Here is an 18,278-nt window from a genome sequence, read left to right as displayed (position 1 = left end):
GTACGATTCAATCTTAGTCCTGTATTGGCGCTTTGCCTGTTTGATGGTTTGTCTGAAGGGGTAGCGGGATTTCTTATAAGCGTCCGGGTTAGAGTCCCGCTCCTTGAAGGCAGCAGCTCTACCCATTAGCTCAGTGCGGATGTTGCCTGTAATCCATGGTTTCTGGTTGGGGTATGTATGCACAGTCACTGTGGGGACGACGCTGTCTTTGCACTTATTGATGAAGCCAGTGACTGATGTGGTGTACTCCTCAATGCCATCGGAAGAATCCAGGAACATATTACAGTCTTCCAGACCGAGTCACTGGTGCTTCCTGCTTTAGTTTTTGCTTGTAAGCAGGAACCAGGAGGATGGAAATAGTGCAAATAGTGTGGTCTACAGCTTATCATGAGATACTCTACTTCAAGCGAGCAAAATCTAGAGACTTCCTTAGATTTCGTGCACCAGCTTTTGTTTACAACAGGGGGACGGTGCACACAGACCGTCCCATCATGTGGTTCTATGTGCACAAAAGTGCAACAATCACCTTCTGCTACCATTTCTGTCAAGCCATCCATGCCTCGATCACACCGAGAGTGAATTTGCATTTTGGTACACCAGAAGTACATTCATTTCCAATTGAAAGCTGTTTTGCCTTGCATCATTGCGTTTCAGAGGCAGTTCCTAGTGCGTTCTGTGTGGTGTATATGTTAGATTTATCAAAAGGTATGTGTCAAACTGTGTGTGGACTGCTTGACAGAAATGGTAGCAGAAGGTGAATGTTGCATAAATATCCAGATGATGCTGCATACCATTTTGCGCAATAAAGCTTGAGGCGCTGTGCATACAGTTTGATGCATACAGATTCGATAAATCCAACCATAGCCCATCATTGCCTTGACAAAAGCTGAAACAGGCTGGTATTTACATCCACTCAGAACATTACTACTTTTTGCAAATATCTTAAAGTACATTACATAATTAACCTATGAACTGTAGACTAATCATCATGACTGCTGATGATGTGACGTCACCAAAAATATAGAAAACCATGTACCCTGAAAAATACATGTAAAAATATAGAAACCCATAACACTCAAACCAAATGGTATACGCACACCCGCACAAAAACATATTGAATAATCAGGGACGTTTTAATTTCTCACGGCTGCGCTGGATACCACATCAATACGCATGCGTCGGTCTCTCCGGCTCCGGTCTCAAAACGAGAATCAAGGTAGAAAAGCGGCCTACTTTGATTATTCTGTATTATCTCAAACATCGTACGAAATTGCGTTGTCATAAATTAAAGTCGTGTTTGAATTGTGCTTCTTTAAATAGTCTAACGTCTATTTATGCTTGAATGTTGTTTTTTGGCCCTAAACGTCTGTTTCTAGCTAACGTTAGCTTCACGACTGATAACTATGTGGCGGCAGCTAGCTTGCCCTGTGTTCTCCACTGATACAATAACACGATTTAGCATTACTGTGGTGGTTTTATAACTAGCTAACTATTGCGTTCGAGTATATCCCGGGTTATTCCTTTAAACATTTATCGAGGGACCCAGGAAGTAACTAATGGGTTAACATTAGCTAACTAACCAGCTGAGGACGTTAGCAAAGCGAGTAACAAGCAGCTAGCTCTAGCCACTAATTAGCTAGCGAACTATGCCAAATTGCCTTGACACAGACGAGTCCTCAACCTTTCTACCATATGGTTCGTATCTTCTGTGTGGTCTATTGGATGCTAGCTAGCTGTCCCAAGCTAGACATGTTTGCTGCCAACTAGTTAGCGCTAGCTCACTAAGTCAAGTTAGTTACACGTCTTGAATTTCCGGATACACACCCAGAATCAGACATTTGATATTATTTTGATGCCGGCAGTGGGTCAGGTCAGCTGCAGTATGCCGCATTCAGGTGCTGGTCGGAACTAGGAAACTTGGAAATGTCCTACTTGTTAACTGGTTGAACGCAGCAGGTGTTTAAATGCGACCAGTTTGCAGGAACCCCTCTTTATACTTCTGTTGGTCCGTTTTTTCATTTTTTTTTATCTTAGGACAGGCGGGAGGCAGGGGTGCTCCAGTAGTTTTTTTTGGTTTTGCTTTTGCTCACTTTAATACATTTATTTATTAACAAATATCAACAAACAAAAGAGGAATAGTCACATGCAAACAAGCATACAAACAAACGATTTACATTGCCAGGAATACTAAACAAACAAATCATATTCATTAATAATACAACAAGTTTTAATTGCCTTTTTGTTTTTCATTTTAGTTAGTGGTGCCATATTGTTGAAACTCATTTATAAAGTGAAACAAGTTAGGTTTTGAATTAGACAATTTGCATTTGTGAATATGAAATTTAACTAGTATCATTAGCAGTTTAATTAAATATACTATATCTTTATCTATGTCAGAATTTCTGAAATAAATCATATCAAAACCATTAAATAGCACAACCGGTCCTATTTTTTTTGTAACAAAATTATGTATGTCAATCCAAAACATTCTACTATAAATACAGGGAAAGAACAAATGCAAAATTGTCTCTTCCATTCCACAGACATCACAGTTGTATACAATATTCAGCTTGATGTGCTCCAGTAGGTGACAATGCACAATAACTGTTGGTTGACAGCCGCAGATAAACCCCATAGAAGAAGTGACGACAAAGATAGCTAGCTAGCTGTACACCAGTAGACAAGGTAATTTGCCCCCGCCTGTCGGGCACTGTTTTCACACAGTTCTGTTCAGGACTGCGAGGGCAGGCGGGAGTGAAGGACACTGCTAGCTTAGCCAGCTAGACCTAGAGAGGACTCTGGTACACTGGAGGAGGGTGTAACACTGTGGTAGATAACTAGCATGCTAGGTAGCACACGGTGTCGCCCAAAGATTTGAATAACTAACCAAGCCTGTTGTTTCCAATGGGAGTAAATTAATCATAGTGGGCAGAACAAGCAAGGAGTTGGGCAGAGCCAAAGACGAGCTAGTGAGGTCCCATTCGCATGGTCTAGGATTTATTTGCATATTTCTGGTAGGGATCGCCTTCTCTGAAGTGTGCGTTTGCAAAATAAATTTAGAAATCTATATTATTGCATTATTGCACCCACACTGCTCGCACACGCCAATGATCGTCTGCGTTGCCAAGCGCTAAAATAGAAGTAAGCTGTGTGAAGCAGATCGAAGTCCTGCCTCTCCAATCTCCTCATTGGTTTATAGAAGCAGGTACCCACGTGCCATCTCCTCATTGGTTATACCCACATGGGTGACTGAAAGACGAACGAGGTCAGTGCCGGTAATGCACCTAATTTATGAAAGTTGCCAATCGCAATATAAAGTCGAGAAGAAAAAGCCTGGGAGGAGAAATGACTCGGTTGACCGTTTTGTGCATTTCAAGTCAACTCGATTTTACCTTTATTTAACTAGGCAAGTCAGTTAAGAACAAATTCTTATTTTCAATGACGGGCTATGACGAACAGTGGGTTAACTGCCTGTTCAGGGGTAGAACGACAGATTTATACCTTGTCAGCTCGGGGATTTGAACTTGCAACCTTTCGGTTACTAATCCAACACTCTAACCACTAGGCTGCCCTGCCGGCCCAATGTTTATATCCCAGGACAAATTAGCTATCAACAGCAAGCTAGCTAAATAGGACAACTTCGCTAGCAAGTGCAAGCTAGCTTGCTAAATTGCCATAAATGTTTAATGCTTTTTGACCTGTCCCCAAATTTATGTAATTGGTTCAGAGTTTGTTTTGATATTTTAACCTGCATGTCTTGATCACGTGTGGGGGGACAAAATAAATGTATGCACGATGGCCCACGCGCACAGCCGGTTTGGGTTCTGTGTTATTCTAAACAATGCAAAGGGTAAAGTCTACAAAACGCAGTCCACTCTGTGTGTTACAGATTCAAGTTTTGGAAAATTGTAATTGTTTGGAGATCAAATGTTTTTATTTATGAGAACATTTTCAGAATGTTATCCAAAATCCATCTCGTTCAATCTTCTCCCAATGCCAGCCCCTGGGCTTCCTCTCATCACCATATTTGGAAGTGAGTGGAAACGCCAACCGGATGCTTCACATTTATACATCTGGTGAAATATCTGGCTCATTGTTCTATCTGTGGTATTGCCCTCGTCTTCTGTCTCCTTTGCTAGCGGGAGGCGTGGATGACGGGTAGACAGTGTCCTTTGCCCCCACCTGTCGAGCACAGGTTTTCTCCGGTACACAGCAGAGGGGAGGCGAGGGCAACACCGTGTGCTAACTTGCAAGCTAGCACAGAGTGTCGCCTTGAGGGTGACAGGTAGACAGTGTCCTTCGCCCCCGCTTGTCGGGCACTGTTTTCCTCAGTTCTGTTAATGACGTTGAGGGCAGGTGGGAGAGAAGGACACTGTCTACCGATGTTTCTCCCGATCAAAACTGAAAGCGCAAACCACTGCATTTAACCACGGCAAGTTGAATGCAGTAATATGGTTGAATACACACAGTGCAGTTACGGCCTCCGTAAGTCGATCAAACAGGAAAAACGTCAGTACAGAGACAAAGTGGAGTCACAATTCAACGGCTCAGACACGAGACGTATGTGGCAGGGACTCCACAGACAATCACGGATTACAAAGGGAAAATCAGTCACGTCACTAACATCTTGCTCCCGGACAAGCTAAACACCTTCTCCTGCTTTGAGGATAACACAGTGCCAACGACACGGCCTGCTCCCGAGGACTGTGGGCTCTCGTTCTCTGTGGCCGACGTGAGTAAGACATTTTAAGCATGTTAACCCTCACAAAGCTGCCGACCCAGACGGCATCCCTAGCCACGTCCTCAGAAGATGTGCAGACAAGCTGGCTGGAGTGTTTACGGACACATTCAATTGCTCCCTTTCCCAGTCTGCTGTTCTCACCAGCTTCAAGATGTCCACCATTGTTCCTGTACCCAATAAAGCAAAGGTAACTGAACTAAATAACTATCGCCCCGTAGCACTCACTTCTGTCATCATGAAGTGCTGCCCCCATCCACATCGACGCGACCGCAGTGTAGAAGGTGAAAAGCTTCAAGTTCCTTGGCCTCCATATCACTGACAATCTGAAATGGTCCACCCACACAGACAGTGCGGTGAAGGCGGCACAACGGCACCTCTTCAACCTCAGGCTGAAGAAGTTTGGCTTGGCCCCATAGACCCTCACAAACTTTTACAGATGCACCATAAAAAGTGGTTACTCAACGCTGTACCTGAGAGGCTGCTGCCCTATGTAAATAGACATGGAATCACTGGTCACTTTAATAATGTCTACATACTGTTTTATTCATTATGTATATTCTGTATTCTACTGTATTCTACTCAATGCCACTCCGACATGGCTCTTCCTAATATTTCTTAATTCCATTATTTTATTTGTATATTTGTGTGTATTGGTGTGAATTGTTAGATACTACTGCACTTTTAGAGCTAGGAATACAAACATTTCTCTAGACCCGCAATAACATCTGCTAAATAGGTGTATGTGACCAATAAAATGTGATTTGATAGCTAGCAAGGAGGACTCCTTTTTTTTGGGGGGGGGGGGTGTTCATGCAGGAACCAATGGGGAAATGACAGAGTTCCGACTAGCATGTGAACGCAGCATTCGCTGCCGTATGACCATTATCTTATTACACTTCATGGAGGTCTCAACGGCACAGCTGATGCATGTTGACATGAGCAACATGAGCTTAGCATGTTCAACAGGTGACGGACATGTTCTTCTCCGCCCCTCCAGATGCTGATGCCCAAGAAGAATCGTATAGCCATCTACGAGCTACTCTTCAAGGAGGGGGTGATGGTCGCCAAAAAGGATGTGCATCTGGCTAAGCACCCGGAGCTGGCTGATAGGAATGTGCCCAACCTTCATGTAATGAAGGCCATGCAGGTTAGATGTTGTACTTTCTTCTGGTGCCTCAAATAGTGTTGCATGATGGAGAATGAAAATAGAGACTAAGATGGGATAAACTTTATTGTCCCCAAGGGGAAATTTGTCTTTGACACGCAATAAACTGGGGCGGCAGGTAGCCTAGTGGTTAGAGCGTTGGGCCAGTAACCGAGGCTGACATGGTAAAAATCTGTCATCTCTGCCCCTGAGCAAGGCAATTAACCCACTGTTCCCTGGGCACCGAAGACGTGGATGTCGATTAAGGCAGCCCCCCGCACCTCTCTGATTCAGAGGGGTTCGGTTAAATGCGTTAGTCACATTTTAGTTGAAGGTATTGAGTTGTACAACTGACTAGGTTTCCCCCTTTCCCCTAGCAGAATATGTCCTCAACTGTTGCCCTTGTCCTCAACTTGACTGTGACCCTCCTTCTGCAGTCTCTGAAGTCAACTGGGTACGTGAAGGAGCAGTTTGCCTGGCGCCACTTCTACTGGTATCTGACCAATGAGGGCATCCAGTACCTGAGGGACTTCCTGCATCTGCCCCCAGAGATTGTTCCCGCCACTCTGCGTCGTCAGATGCGCCCTGAGACCGCCCGGCCCAGGCCTAAAGGTAGTCTGCATATCATGACCATGTCTGTGTCACCTGGGGCCTGTTCAGGAGGGTTCAAAGTTCAGATAGAAATATATTTTGTTGAACAGATATGATTGTCATGTAGAATAGGGGATCATGGCCACTCTATTCATTCTATTTATGTGATTTTTGTATTGTACTTCCATTAGTAATCCAGGGTTAACTGTTTCCTGTAGTCAGTCAGCAGGTTCCCTTCATGGGTGAATAGTGGTGAATGTTGCGGGTGTTATAATAGTGTGCAGATCAGAGGAGTGGTGTAAAACATATCCTTCTGTTTCAGGTATGGAGGGTGAGAGAGGTGAGCGGCCAGCTAGGTTTAACCGTGAAGGAGGAGACAGAGACAACTACAGACGTTCTGCTGCACCACGTGAGTACTCAAGCCACCTGTTTATTACGTTCAATAATGATGCACCAATATGGAAACACTGAGCCGATGCTAATATTTGCTTTGCCATGGTGGCTGATAGGGCATTGCAGCAAATGGTAAACTTTTATGTAAATGACCTGAATCTCTACTTGTCTGATGATCATACTTTCTGTCCTTTTAGCTGGCGCAGACAAGAAGGCTGAAGCAGGCGCTGGTGCAGCTACTGAGTTCCAATTCGTAAGTAAAGTATTTCAAATCGATAGTGGGTGCCATGTCTTATTGTAGCCTAATGCCCACTTGTCAATTGAGATCTTCAACGATTGAAAACTTACCAACTCGTATTGTGTGTTGCAGAGAGGCGGATTTGGACGTGGCAGAGGACAGCAACCACCACAGGAGTAAAACACTGACTCTGTTCTTGTACAGTATAATAAAAGGGGATTGCTGTAATCTCAGTGTGTCATGAATTTCTAATTGCATTGGATGGTGATCATAAGATATATACACTTCACAGGAGGTTGGTGGCACCTTAATTGGGGAAGATGGGCTTGTGGTAATGGAATGGTATCCATGAGTTTGATGCCATTCCATTCACTCTGTTGCAGCCATTGTTATGTTGCGTCCTCCCCTTAGTGGCCTCCTGTGATACATTTGAATTTGTAGGTGGTAATGAGACAACTTTTATTTTTAATCTAGAGGAGTTGACGAACACATTTCTCCAACTGGAGTCAACAAGAAAATACAAAGAAACCCTAAGAAAAGGGAGCACTGGGTGTTTTATTAATTGGCAGAGTTGTTTTACAATCTTCAGTCTTCACATTTTGTTGTATAATTCCCCATTGAAGAAGAAATCAGTGATATGTGTGGATTTTCTTTATATGCTGTTAAGACCATTATTTACCAGTAAACTGAAGTCATCAAGAACAGGAACATATTACCCAGAACTGCCATCACCTAGTTAGATGACCCATAACCACCAGATGGCGCCATCACAAAATCTTATGACACGGTTGGGTTCAGTATGATAGAACTTATTGAATTATTGAATTCAATGGAAACTACTGTACTGAATGAATGACCAGTTGAAAAACACTTGTGGTGGCCCAGCGGGACATTATCATATGGTGTGCATCACGAGTTTTACGATTTCATGGTCACACCCACCAAACGTACCTCCGTTTTGGGGGAAATGTGTCGTTCAGTGCAAACGTTAAAGCGAACTGAACACACCCCAGGACTCGCAGACAAACAACATAGGGCATACTGAAATTGCCAATCCCTACTGGCCATATAGTGAGAAATAAAGCCATGTATGTACTTATTAGAAAGTATGGGGGATACCTAGTCAGTTGTACAACTGAATGCATTCAACTGGAGTGTCTTTACAGTCATTGCGTCCTGGTGCAATATGACTATCTTAGGTCTGCCATGAGTAGGCCTGACCTTTTCTATTTTCACAAGTTAAAAAACACAACATATTCCCTATGTTCAGGTTCCATGTAAAAATAAAAGAGGAAAGGAAAATCAAAACCTCCCCAGGCAGTTACTAGTACATAAATGTTGCATAAACATCCATCTAAGCAAAGCTAGCCAACTGAGGGCCCAACATACCACGGGTCTAGGGCCATTTCAAGGATAGGACTAGGCTGTTGTGTAAAACTTTAAAATATTGCCAGAGGAGATGAATAAGGCTGAGAACTAACTTAACAGCTCTTTGTGCCAGATCAGTTGGGTCAATGGGTACGTTTGGCACAATCCAGCTCAACAAGAATATAATATTCTCATTCTTTGTGCCCTAAATTATGCTCAGTTGAGAAATATTCTGCCAGAGCCAGTCAGTTACGTGACAACTTACATCGTTTTTTCTTGGGAGTTTTGGAGGTCCTGAAACAAGATTTTATAAAACGTCCTTATTGAAATTGGCACATACCTACTATCCCATCAGGGCAAAGTACAGTGTGAAGTAGAATCTACACATCAATTTTCGTGGGCCAGGGTGACAAGCAAACAACAGTACCAAACTCCAGGGCCAGTAGTGGAGAGTTGGTCTCTGCATTGACATAGGCTATAGAACATTAACATATCTACCAATCCCAGTTATTCTTGTTCACAAGTCTTGACTGGGCCAGAATCACTATGGTTCTGCGACTTATCAGCATCCATCCATTCATCAGATCAATGGCATTTGATTTATTTAAATGATCAATTTGAACAACCAATGATGAACCTACCTAAAGTAGACAAATAATATATTAAGAACTATTTAAAAGTGCATTTCAAGAAACAACAAAAACCTAACAAAACAAATATAGCTAACATAAAAACAAAAGTCCAGTGTTAATTTAAGGGAAAATGCAGAATTATATCACCGTGTAAACATTTGTTAGAATACAATTTAGAATTGATGGATTCACATGAGCGTAAATGTGCCCTCACCAAAACGTGCAGGTGACTTACCTTGTTATTGCATCTCCTGTTGTGCAACATCTCTTCCTGCATCACACACACACACCAATCAATCAACAGCCCTCACCTTACATCAATACACACACCGAGAGATTAGTACAGACTGAAAAACATCCGTCATTGCAATCAATCACCATCATACCATTAGAAAATAAATATGAATATTAACAACAAAGTAAATGGATATAGAATTATCAAGTGAAAACCATGAAGACATCAATTTTAGTGGGGTCCAGAGTATGACAAACACGTTATCCAGCAGCGGCATAATCTGCCAAGTGCCATTTTAAATTAGCCTTACTATTCAAGCACAATAAACAACACCTGATTACATTACTACCCACCTCCTGATGCACAACATGATTCAAAAACTCTGCAAGAGCACGTCTCCTGCACCAAAAACTAGTTTGGGTTCTTGTTCCTTTCCCATGAGGATCAGATAACATGCATAATTCTCTTTTATTCTGGTTATTTCATTATAAAACCAATCAATACATTATCTTTATAGTCTAGACTGACAACAAGATGTGCAGATTATTTACATTTCAATGTTTTGGTTAGATGTGCCCTAGTGTGATAACAAAAGCCAAAGCTACTATAGGAGTGTTTTTTTTATGTCAGCCCCCTTATCAAAACTTCTCTCTCCAATCACCAAAGCTTGTGCTATCGTCACAATGGAGCCCGTTTTGTACCAGATAATTCCATTCCTACAGATTACATCACACAAGACACACCCGTGTACCTTAACCACACATACAAAACAGGAAGCTTTCCAACAAGCCCATCTAACTATTAACCAAATAAATGCATTTTTAGATGATTAGAAAAGATATGAAAAGAAAACAAACTACAGAAAATGTCATACTGAAAAAGCCTGTCATACTGTATAACTCTTAACTCTTAGACTAACGATCTGTCACGGTACATGGTGAGAGGTTATGTCATTCTCATGACTGCCATATAAAGGGGTGTGGCAACTAAATGGTAAACACATAGCATAGCAATACTTTACATCACCACAGCAGAGTTGCATTCAACAAACCTCACATTTATGACAAAGAGGAATGAGGGACCGAGGAAAAGGAGGAAGAGTTTGGGAATACCTCATGCAATTATTAATAAAAATAAAAAACATTCAAATGACAAAGTATTATATCTTCTTCGCCCAACACTTCAAGTCTGTACCTCCACTCTGGCACCAAAAAAAAGGCTGTCAAGGCAAACATTTCTATTGATGTTTTGAAGTTTAAAAAATAAGTAGTAGTAGTAGGAGGAGCAGGATTAGGGAAGAAAAAGAAGCGGGTAAAAGATGTGGAGAATTCTCCAGGAGTTTCTGTGTTTCAGCTAACTTATACTTCGATCTAGAGTTATGGTTGATGTTGTAGGTAGGGGAGTGGTCTCCTCCCCCTATTGTGGCCACCAGGGGCATCATGTTGTTGCTCAAAGTACGAGGCCTGCACAGGCTTATGGCACTGCAGCACCCTGCTGGCATCATCGGTCTTAAACCATTCCCTTTTTCTACCTGTCAACAGAGGGATAACAAGCGGAGTTTGAAAGGGGGCTACAAAAACAGGTTAAGTCTAGATTAACTCAGGAATTAAATGCCTATGAAGGATCTACAATAGTAGTAGTAGTGGTAGTAGTAGCAGCAGTTGTAGCATCGATTATGATCAGCTGGTCAATCTGTTGCCGATTAATCAATTTGATCACACATAACAAAATAGATTTCCAGTCATCACAGCTTACACAAACACCACAAAAAACTAGTAACAATGTACCAATATTCACAGAGTCCTCCCAGTCTTCTAACATCTCTGTAACCATTAGGACATAGACATATGTTCTGTACTTCCTGCCTGTGTTCTGAGAAAGAGGAAATCAAGAAAAAGTGTTAGTGCTCAAGGTTAGGAGGCAAACAGTGGAAAGAAACTAGCAGTCCCTCCCACCCCAAGTTTAAAGACAAGCAACACAAAGACATGGAAAAACACAAACCTTTTCAGCTCACCTCGAAAATTCCTAGTAGTCGCCCCAATGTCCCCTTGACACCAGCCTGGAAAGACAACATGTTCAGTAGAAATGAAACAGAAGATTAAACCTTGAATAACGATTCTTAGTAAAAGCAGGACATTGCAATGTTTTCACCCGATGAGACCTGGGAGTTCTGAGAATTGCTGCCATTTTCAGTTCCAGGTCGGGGGCAACGTCATGGAGGAGAGGGAGGGATCAGCTCCTATTAACATGTTGTCATTGCAGTACTTTCTTCTTCAGGTTACAGTTTTACTCTATTTATAGACATGGACTCTCAATCAAGAGGCTCCTCAACCCATTTAGTGAATAGCTTACATAGAAGAATGTTTCGATTTTTCAGAGCTGAAATAAGGGCTGCTAAGTCAACTAGTGTAAAATTAGTACATCAACAAAACCCTGCAATAACATTTGGCCAAGACAACAATACATCAGATTGTGTTTCCCTAACAAATGAGCTCAACATTGATCACAAGGAACTCACAAATGAGGCTGAATACAGTTAATGGAAAACCAATCAACTTAAAAGACTAGAAGATCTGAAACCCTACCTGAACCCTACCTCTTTGGGTAAAGAGTATCTTAAATAATCCCACAGCAACCCCCCCTCGCCCCCCCCAAAAAACTCAATAATAAAATAATTCCCATCTGTGAACTAACACACACACTTGACTTCCCCCACCCCACTAGCACTGCCTTTGCTGATAGCTACTTTATTTCTGAAAAATGTATTTACTGAGATATTTGGTTGTCCCACCTAGCTAACTTTAAGATGAATGTGCTAGCTGTAATTTGCTCTGTATAAGAGTGTCTAAAAGTGTCTAAATGTACTAAAATGTACATGTTTAAAGATGGCATTATCCCATTAGTTCAACAGAAAAGGTTAGCTTCAGTTCAAATACCGTATATACCCTCTAAGAACTTTAGGCAACAATTTAGCATGAGAGTAACCTTTCTATTAACACAATTCTGCTCAGGGACATCAAGGTTTTTTGGAGAAATCAGATTATTAATGAATAAACATGTTATAAAAGTGTAATTACCTGTCTATACCAGTCTATACAGGCCTTTAACCTTTACAAACCATTTCAAAGGGAAACTGCACAGAAGTGAAATGATACTTCCAATGAGCTCCTTGCATAATAAAAACTCTGAACGCACAAATGAAGTTGACAAGTAATTCAGCCTACCTCTTCACACACCTCTCGAACAGCAGCCACGTTGGGCTCTTCCTCCGGCTATATTCCTCCACCAGGGACAATCCACTTGTCTTGAGTCCGACTACCACTAACCAACAACACCTGCAGGCAGGGCCAGATTAAGAAATCAGAAACCCTGGAGCTATGCTTTGTACTAGTAAAAAAATGACTTTTTAAAAACGCATTTCATGCAATTCTACGTAATTTACATGATAGAAGACATTAGCACAATCTTTTTTTAATCCCACACAAATGACCGAAATGAGTGGCTACTCCGACACTGACAAACGGAGATCAATCTGGTCTTGAATTCAAACAAGCAATAGCCCAGGCCAATGAAGCGACACACAGACTGTACAATATTAGGAGGAAATATATTTATATATACAGTACCCGTCAAAAGTTTGAACACACCTACTCATTCAAGGGTTTTTTCTTTATTTTTACTATGTTCTATATTTTAGAAAAACACTATGAAATAACACATATGGAATCATGTAGTAACCAAAAAAGTGTTAAACATATCGATACATGTTTTACATTTTAGATTCTTCAAAGTAACCACCTTTTTGCCTTAATGACAGCTTTGCGCGCTTTTGGCATTCTCTCAACCAGCTTCATGGGGTAGTCACCTGAAATGCATTTCAATTAACAGTTGTGCCTTGTTAAAAGTTCATTTGTGGAATTTCTTTCCTTCTTTCCTTGAGCCAATCAGTTGTGCTGTGACAAGGTACGAATGATATACAGAAGATAGCCCTATTTGGCAGTGGCGTGCCATGGGCCTGAGGCCTGGGCCTTCAGTGAGGTCCTACACAGTCCCACCCGAATTAATCCACCTCTTATTACCATCATTATGATGCCATGGCTCTAGACACTATACATTTAGACAGTCTTTTAAATATTTCCCTATTTTTCTTCACCTTTTCATTGTGCGGCTCCTTTGCCCTGAGCGCTTGTTCGTTGAGCTGTAGATCCACTCGGGTGTCCCCAAAAGTTTTCAAAAGCACCATTGCTTGTAAGTGCCCAGCCGTACTTTGGTATCTCGTTACTGCCTTGGTTAGACAACTCAACTTTGCAAAGCCAGTGTGGCTCCAAACACCAAATCCATCACTTGCAAATAATAGGCATTCCCAGCAGTACAATGCTTCTCGGAGCCTGTGAGCCATTGATAGCGCTCGTAGTTGGAACTTTGAAAGTGGCGAACGAACCCCTTTCCCACCTGTGACAGGCTTTGTAGCGTCGGCGTCGGGCGACCTCTCCTTACAATGTCTAACTTTTCTTGAAAAGTTCGTCTTGAGAATGGCGTTAAATTATATCTTCGACCAAATCGATATCTTCTCCTCCTTCCGCCATTGTGGGATGAAAAAACAGCTTAGTAGTACGCAAATTAATTTGTTTATCAAATTCAGTTTCCTAGTTCTGAAGTTCTGCATAGACCTGCCTCTCAATATTGGTAATCCAATCAAAAGACGTGCACGCACTACGCCTGCTAGCTGGCTCCTGTGTAACACTGGAGCCAGCCAGCAGGCGTACAATAGCCAACTCTAAAGCTGATTGGTTGACACTAAATGTTCATTTCCATTCACTTCAAGCTACAAGCACCCGCACTGTTGATTCTGAAGGCCTGAGGGCAGATTTTAGACCCCTGGCAACTCATGATGGCTGAATATGATTGGATAAAAAATCTAACATAAAGACCAGCCCTCCAAATCTCAACCTGGGGCTGGAAGCAGTGCAACCAAGAGGAAAGCTATGAAATTAAGAGTATAACTCTTACTCTGGGGAATAATTTAATACATATTTGTGGGAAAATATTTATATTTTTAAATTATATTCTGATGATGTTTAGGCCTGCAGAGAAGGCCTTGCTGGCCCTGACGGCCCACCACTGCTATTTTGTAAAAGACCAAGTCCATATTATGGCAAGAACAACTCAAATATGCAAAGAGAAATGACAGTCCATCATTACTTTAAGACATGAAGGTTAGTCAGTACAGAACATTTCAAGAACTTTGAAAGTTTCTTCAAGTGCCCTCGACAAAACCATCAAGCGCTATGATGACACTGGTTCTCATGAGGACCGCCACAGGAAAGGAAGACCCAGAGTTACCTCTGCTGCAGACGATAAGTTCATTACAGTTACCAGGATCAGAAATTGAAGCCCAAATAAATTCTTCACAGAGTTCAAGTAACAGACACATCTCAACATCAACTATTCAGAGGAGACTGCGTGAATCAGGCCTTCATGGTAAAATTGCTGCAAAGAAACCACTACTAAAGGACACCAATAATAAGAAGAGACTTGCTTGGGCCAAGAAACACAAGCAATGGAAATCTGTCCTTTGGTCGGATGAGTCCACATTTTTGGTTCCAACCATTGTGTCTTCGTGAGACGCAGAGTAGGTGAACGGATGATCTCCGCATGTGTGGTTCCCACCGTGAAGCATGGAGGAGGAGATGTGATGGTGTGGGGTACTTTTCTGGTGACACTGTCAGTGATTTATTTAGAATTCAAGGCACACTTAACCAGCATGGCTACCACAGCATTCTGCAGCAATACGCCATCCCATCTGGTTTGTGCTTAGTGGGACTATAATTTGTTTTTCAACAGGACAATGACCCAACACACCTCCAGGCTGTGTAAGGGCTATTTGACCAAGAAGGAGAGTGATGGAGTGCTGCATCAGATGACCTGGCCTCCACAATCACCCGACCTCAACCCAATTGAGATGGTTTGGGGTGAGTTGGACTGCAGAGTGAACGAAAAGCAGCCAACAAGGGAAGTCCTTCAAGACTGTTGGAAAAGCATTCCAGGTGAAGCTGGTTAAGAAAATGCCAAGAGTGTTCAAAGTTGTCAATAAGGCAATGGGTGGCTACTTTGAAGAATCTAAAATATGTTTTTTTAATAGTTTTGGTGTCTATTATTCTACAATGTAAAAAATAGTTTAAAAAATCATCAATAAAAACCGTGGAATTAGTCGGTGTCCAAACTTTAGACTGGTACTGGATATATATATATATATATATATATGTATATATATAGCCCTTATTGGCTGCTTTTCCTATATATATAGTCCATTCAGAAAGTATTCAGACCTCTTGACTTTTTCCACATTTTGTTACGTTACAGCCTTATTCTAAAATTGATTAAATAAAACATTTTCCTCATCAATCTACACACAATACCCCATCATGACAAAGCAAAAACATTTAGTAAATGTATTAAAATAAATAAATCAAATAAACTTATTTACATAAGTATTCAGACCCTTTGATATGACACTCGAAATTGAGCACAGGTGCATCCTTGAGATGTTTCTACAACTTGATTGGAGTCCACCTGTGGTAAATTCAGTAAATTGGACATGATTTGGAAAGGCACACAACTGTCTACATAAGGTCCCACAGTTGACAGTGCATGTCAGAGCAAAATCCAAGCCATGAGGTCAAAGGAATAGTCCATAGAGCTCCGAGATAAGATTGTGTCAAGGCACAGATCTGGGGAAGTGTCCCCCAAAAATTCTGCAGCGTTGAAGGTCCCCAAGAACACAGTGGCCTTCATCATTCTTAAATGGAAGAAGTTTGGAACCACCAAAACTTTTCCCAGAGCTGGCAATCAGGGGAGAAGGGCCTTGGTCAGGGAGGTGACCAAGAACCCAATGGTCATTCTGACAGAGCTCCAGAGTTTCTCTGTGGATATGGGAGAACCTTCCAGAAGGACAACCATCTCTGCAGCACTCCACCAGTCAGGCCTTCATGGTTAAGTGGTCAGACAGAAGCCACTCCTCAGTAAAAGGCACATGACTGCCCGCTTGGAGTTTGCCAAAAGGCACCTAAAGGACTCTCAGACCATGAGAAACAAGATTCTCTGGTCTGATGAAACCAAGATCGAGGTCTTTGGCCTGAATGCCAAGTGTCACGTCTGGAGGAAACTTGCACCATCCCTACGGTGAGGCATGGTGGTGGCAGCATCATGCTGTAGGGATGTTTTTCAGCGGCAGGGACTGGGAGACTAGTCAGGATCGAGGGAAATATGAACAGAGCAAAGTACAGAGCGATGCTTGCTGAAAACCTGCTCCAGAGCACTCAGGACCTCAGACTGGGGTGCCACGCTTGTTGCGTCATACCCAAGAAGACTTGAGGCTGTAATCACTTCAAAAGGTCCTTCCAAAAAGGACTGAGTAAAGGTTCTGAATACATATGTAATTATGATATTTGTTTTTTATTTCTAAAAAAAAAATTATTATATTAACGCTGTAAATTACAGCCTGTAATGTAACAAAATGTGGAAAAAGTCAAGTGGTATGACTACTTTTGAAAGTACTGCAATGGCCCAGAGCTAACAGACCCTGCATTGCATAATAAACTAATTTGGCAACTCTGGGAAAATAAAGTTATTCAACTTTAATATATTCAGCCTGGCCTCTACAGTTAAGGTTAATGTAAGTTTTAAAATTGTACTTAAAAAAAATCCAATAACATGTTAACCGCAGGCGATGTTGCCACTAAACAAGCATATGCTTTAGCTGACATGTAGCCTATTCTCTACATTAGAAATAGCTACCCCACCAGACAACAGACAACCTGTACTCCAAATGGCCCGTTCAACTCCTAGCCCCGGATTTACCTCCTCCTCACTCTCGTTCCTGAAGCACAGACAGGCGGCGCGTTTTTTGTAGCCATCCCCGTCATATATCCGCGTTTGATTCGATTTGATCTTCATCAAGTCGGGGTAAAACTAAAAAAATGTGAACCACAAACTCAGAAATACGGTCACAGCCCACTTGTGGGAACCCGTGTAAAAGGCTATCAATTTCTACAACAGACTTTTTCTCCGCTTCATTTTTCATTTTTCTCTTGCACAGACGCCATTATAAACTGCGTAAATTACGCACCACGGTAGATAGAATTGTCAAACGTAGCCTACACATATCGGTATTCACGTTTCAATCTTTGAGACTGAGAGTATGAAACTGTAAACTCAGTCGTGGTCGGTCTGATAGATCTCTAGTTTTACCCAATGATGTGTACAGTGCCTTCAGAAATAATTCACACCTCTTGACTTTCACATTTAGTTGTGTTACAGTCTGAATATAAAATGGTTTAAATTTAGATTTTATGTCACTGATTTAAAGTATACCAGTGCCTTTTTTTTTTTTTTTACCTTTATTTTACTAGGCAAGTCAGTTAAGAACAAATTCTTATTTTCAATGACGGCCTAGGAACAGTGGGTTAACTGCCTGTTCAGGGGCAGAACGACAGATTTGTACCTTGTCAGCTCGGGGATTTGAACTTGCAACCTTTCGGTTACTAGTCCAGCACTCTAACCACTAGGCTACGCTGCCGCCCACGCTGCTGCCTAAATAATTGCTTAATAACTGCTTAATAAAAAGTCACATAATATGTTGCATGGATAATATTGTTTAACATAATTTTTAAATGACTACCCCGTACAATTATCCCTCAGTCAAGTAGTGAATTTCAAGCACAGATTCAACAACAAAGACCAGGGAGGTTTTCCAATGGTTTGAAAAGAAGGGGGGAAAGTAGACATTGAATATTCCTTTGAGCACGGTGCAGTTATTAATTACACTTTGGATGGTGTATCAATACACCCAGTCACGACAAAGATACAGGCTCCCTTTCCAACTCAATTGCGGGAAACCGCTTAGTGAGACTGGAAACCGCTCAGGGATTTCACCA

At 41.8% G+C, this 18,278-nt stretch overlaps 1 protein-coding gene and 1 pseudogene across 2 annotated transcripts; one reads left to right on the top strand and one right to left on the bottom strand.

Annotated features, from left to right (window-relative positions):
• Positions 1-1,069: 1,069 nt before the first annotated feature.
• Positions 1,070-7,335, top strand: LOC110492190 (small ribosomal subunit protein eS10). The gene is made up of 6 exons (XM_021566282.3): positions 1,070-1,216; positions 5,739-5,888; positions 6,323-6,497; positions 6,799-6,885; positions 7,067-7,122; positions 7,240-7,335. Exons 1-6 carry the CDS (start codon positions 1,085-1,087, stop codon positions 7,285-7,287), a joined length of 648 nt encoding a protein of 215 aa, XP_021421957.2. The 5' UTR covers positions 1,070-1,084; the 3' UTR covers positions 7,288-7,335.
• A 1,725-nt stretch (positions 7,336-9,060) lies between these two features.
• Positions 9,061-17,430, bottom strand: LOC110492188 (diphosphoinositol polyphosphate phosphohydrolase 1-like; annotated as a pseudogene). The gene is made up of 5 exons (XR_016487346.1): positions 17,203-17,430; positions 12,567-12,677; positions 11,357-11,401; positions 11,130-11,214; positions 9,061-10,873 (listed from the first exon to the last, which is right to left on the bottom strand). The product of XR_016487346.1 is annotated as a diphosphoinositol polyphosphate phosphohydrolase 1-like (transcript).
• Positions 17,431-18,278: the final 848 nt, after the last annotated feature.

This window comes from Oncorhynchus mykiss, chromosome 16 (genome assembly GCF_057628025.1).
Source record: "Oncorhynchus mykiss isolate SJ-2025 chromosome 16, ASM5762802v1, whole genome shotgun sequence".
NCBI lineage: Eukaryota > Metazoa > Chordata > Actinopteri > Salmoniformes > Salmonidae > Oncorhynchus > Oncorhynchus mykiss.
Note: the sequence above shows the minus strand (reverse complement) of the source record. Positions and strands in the feature narration are given on the sequence as shown.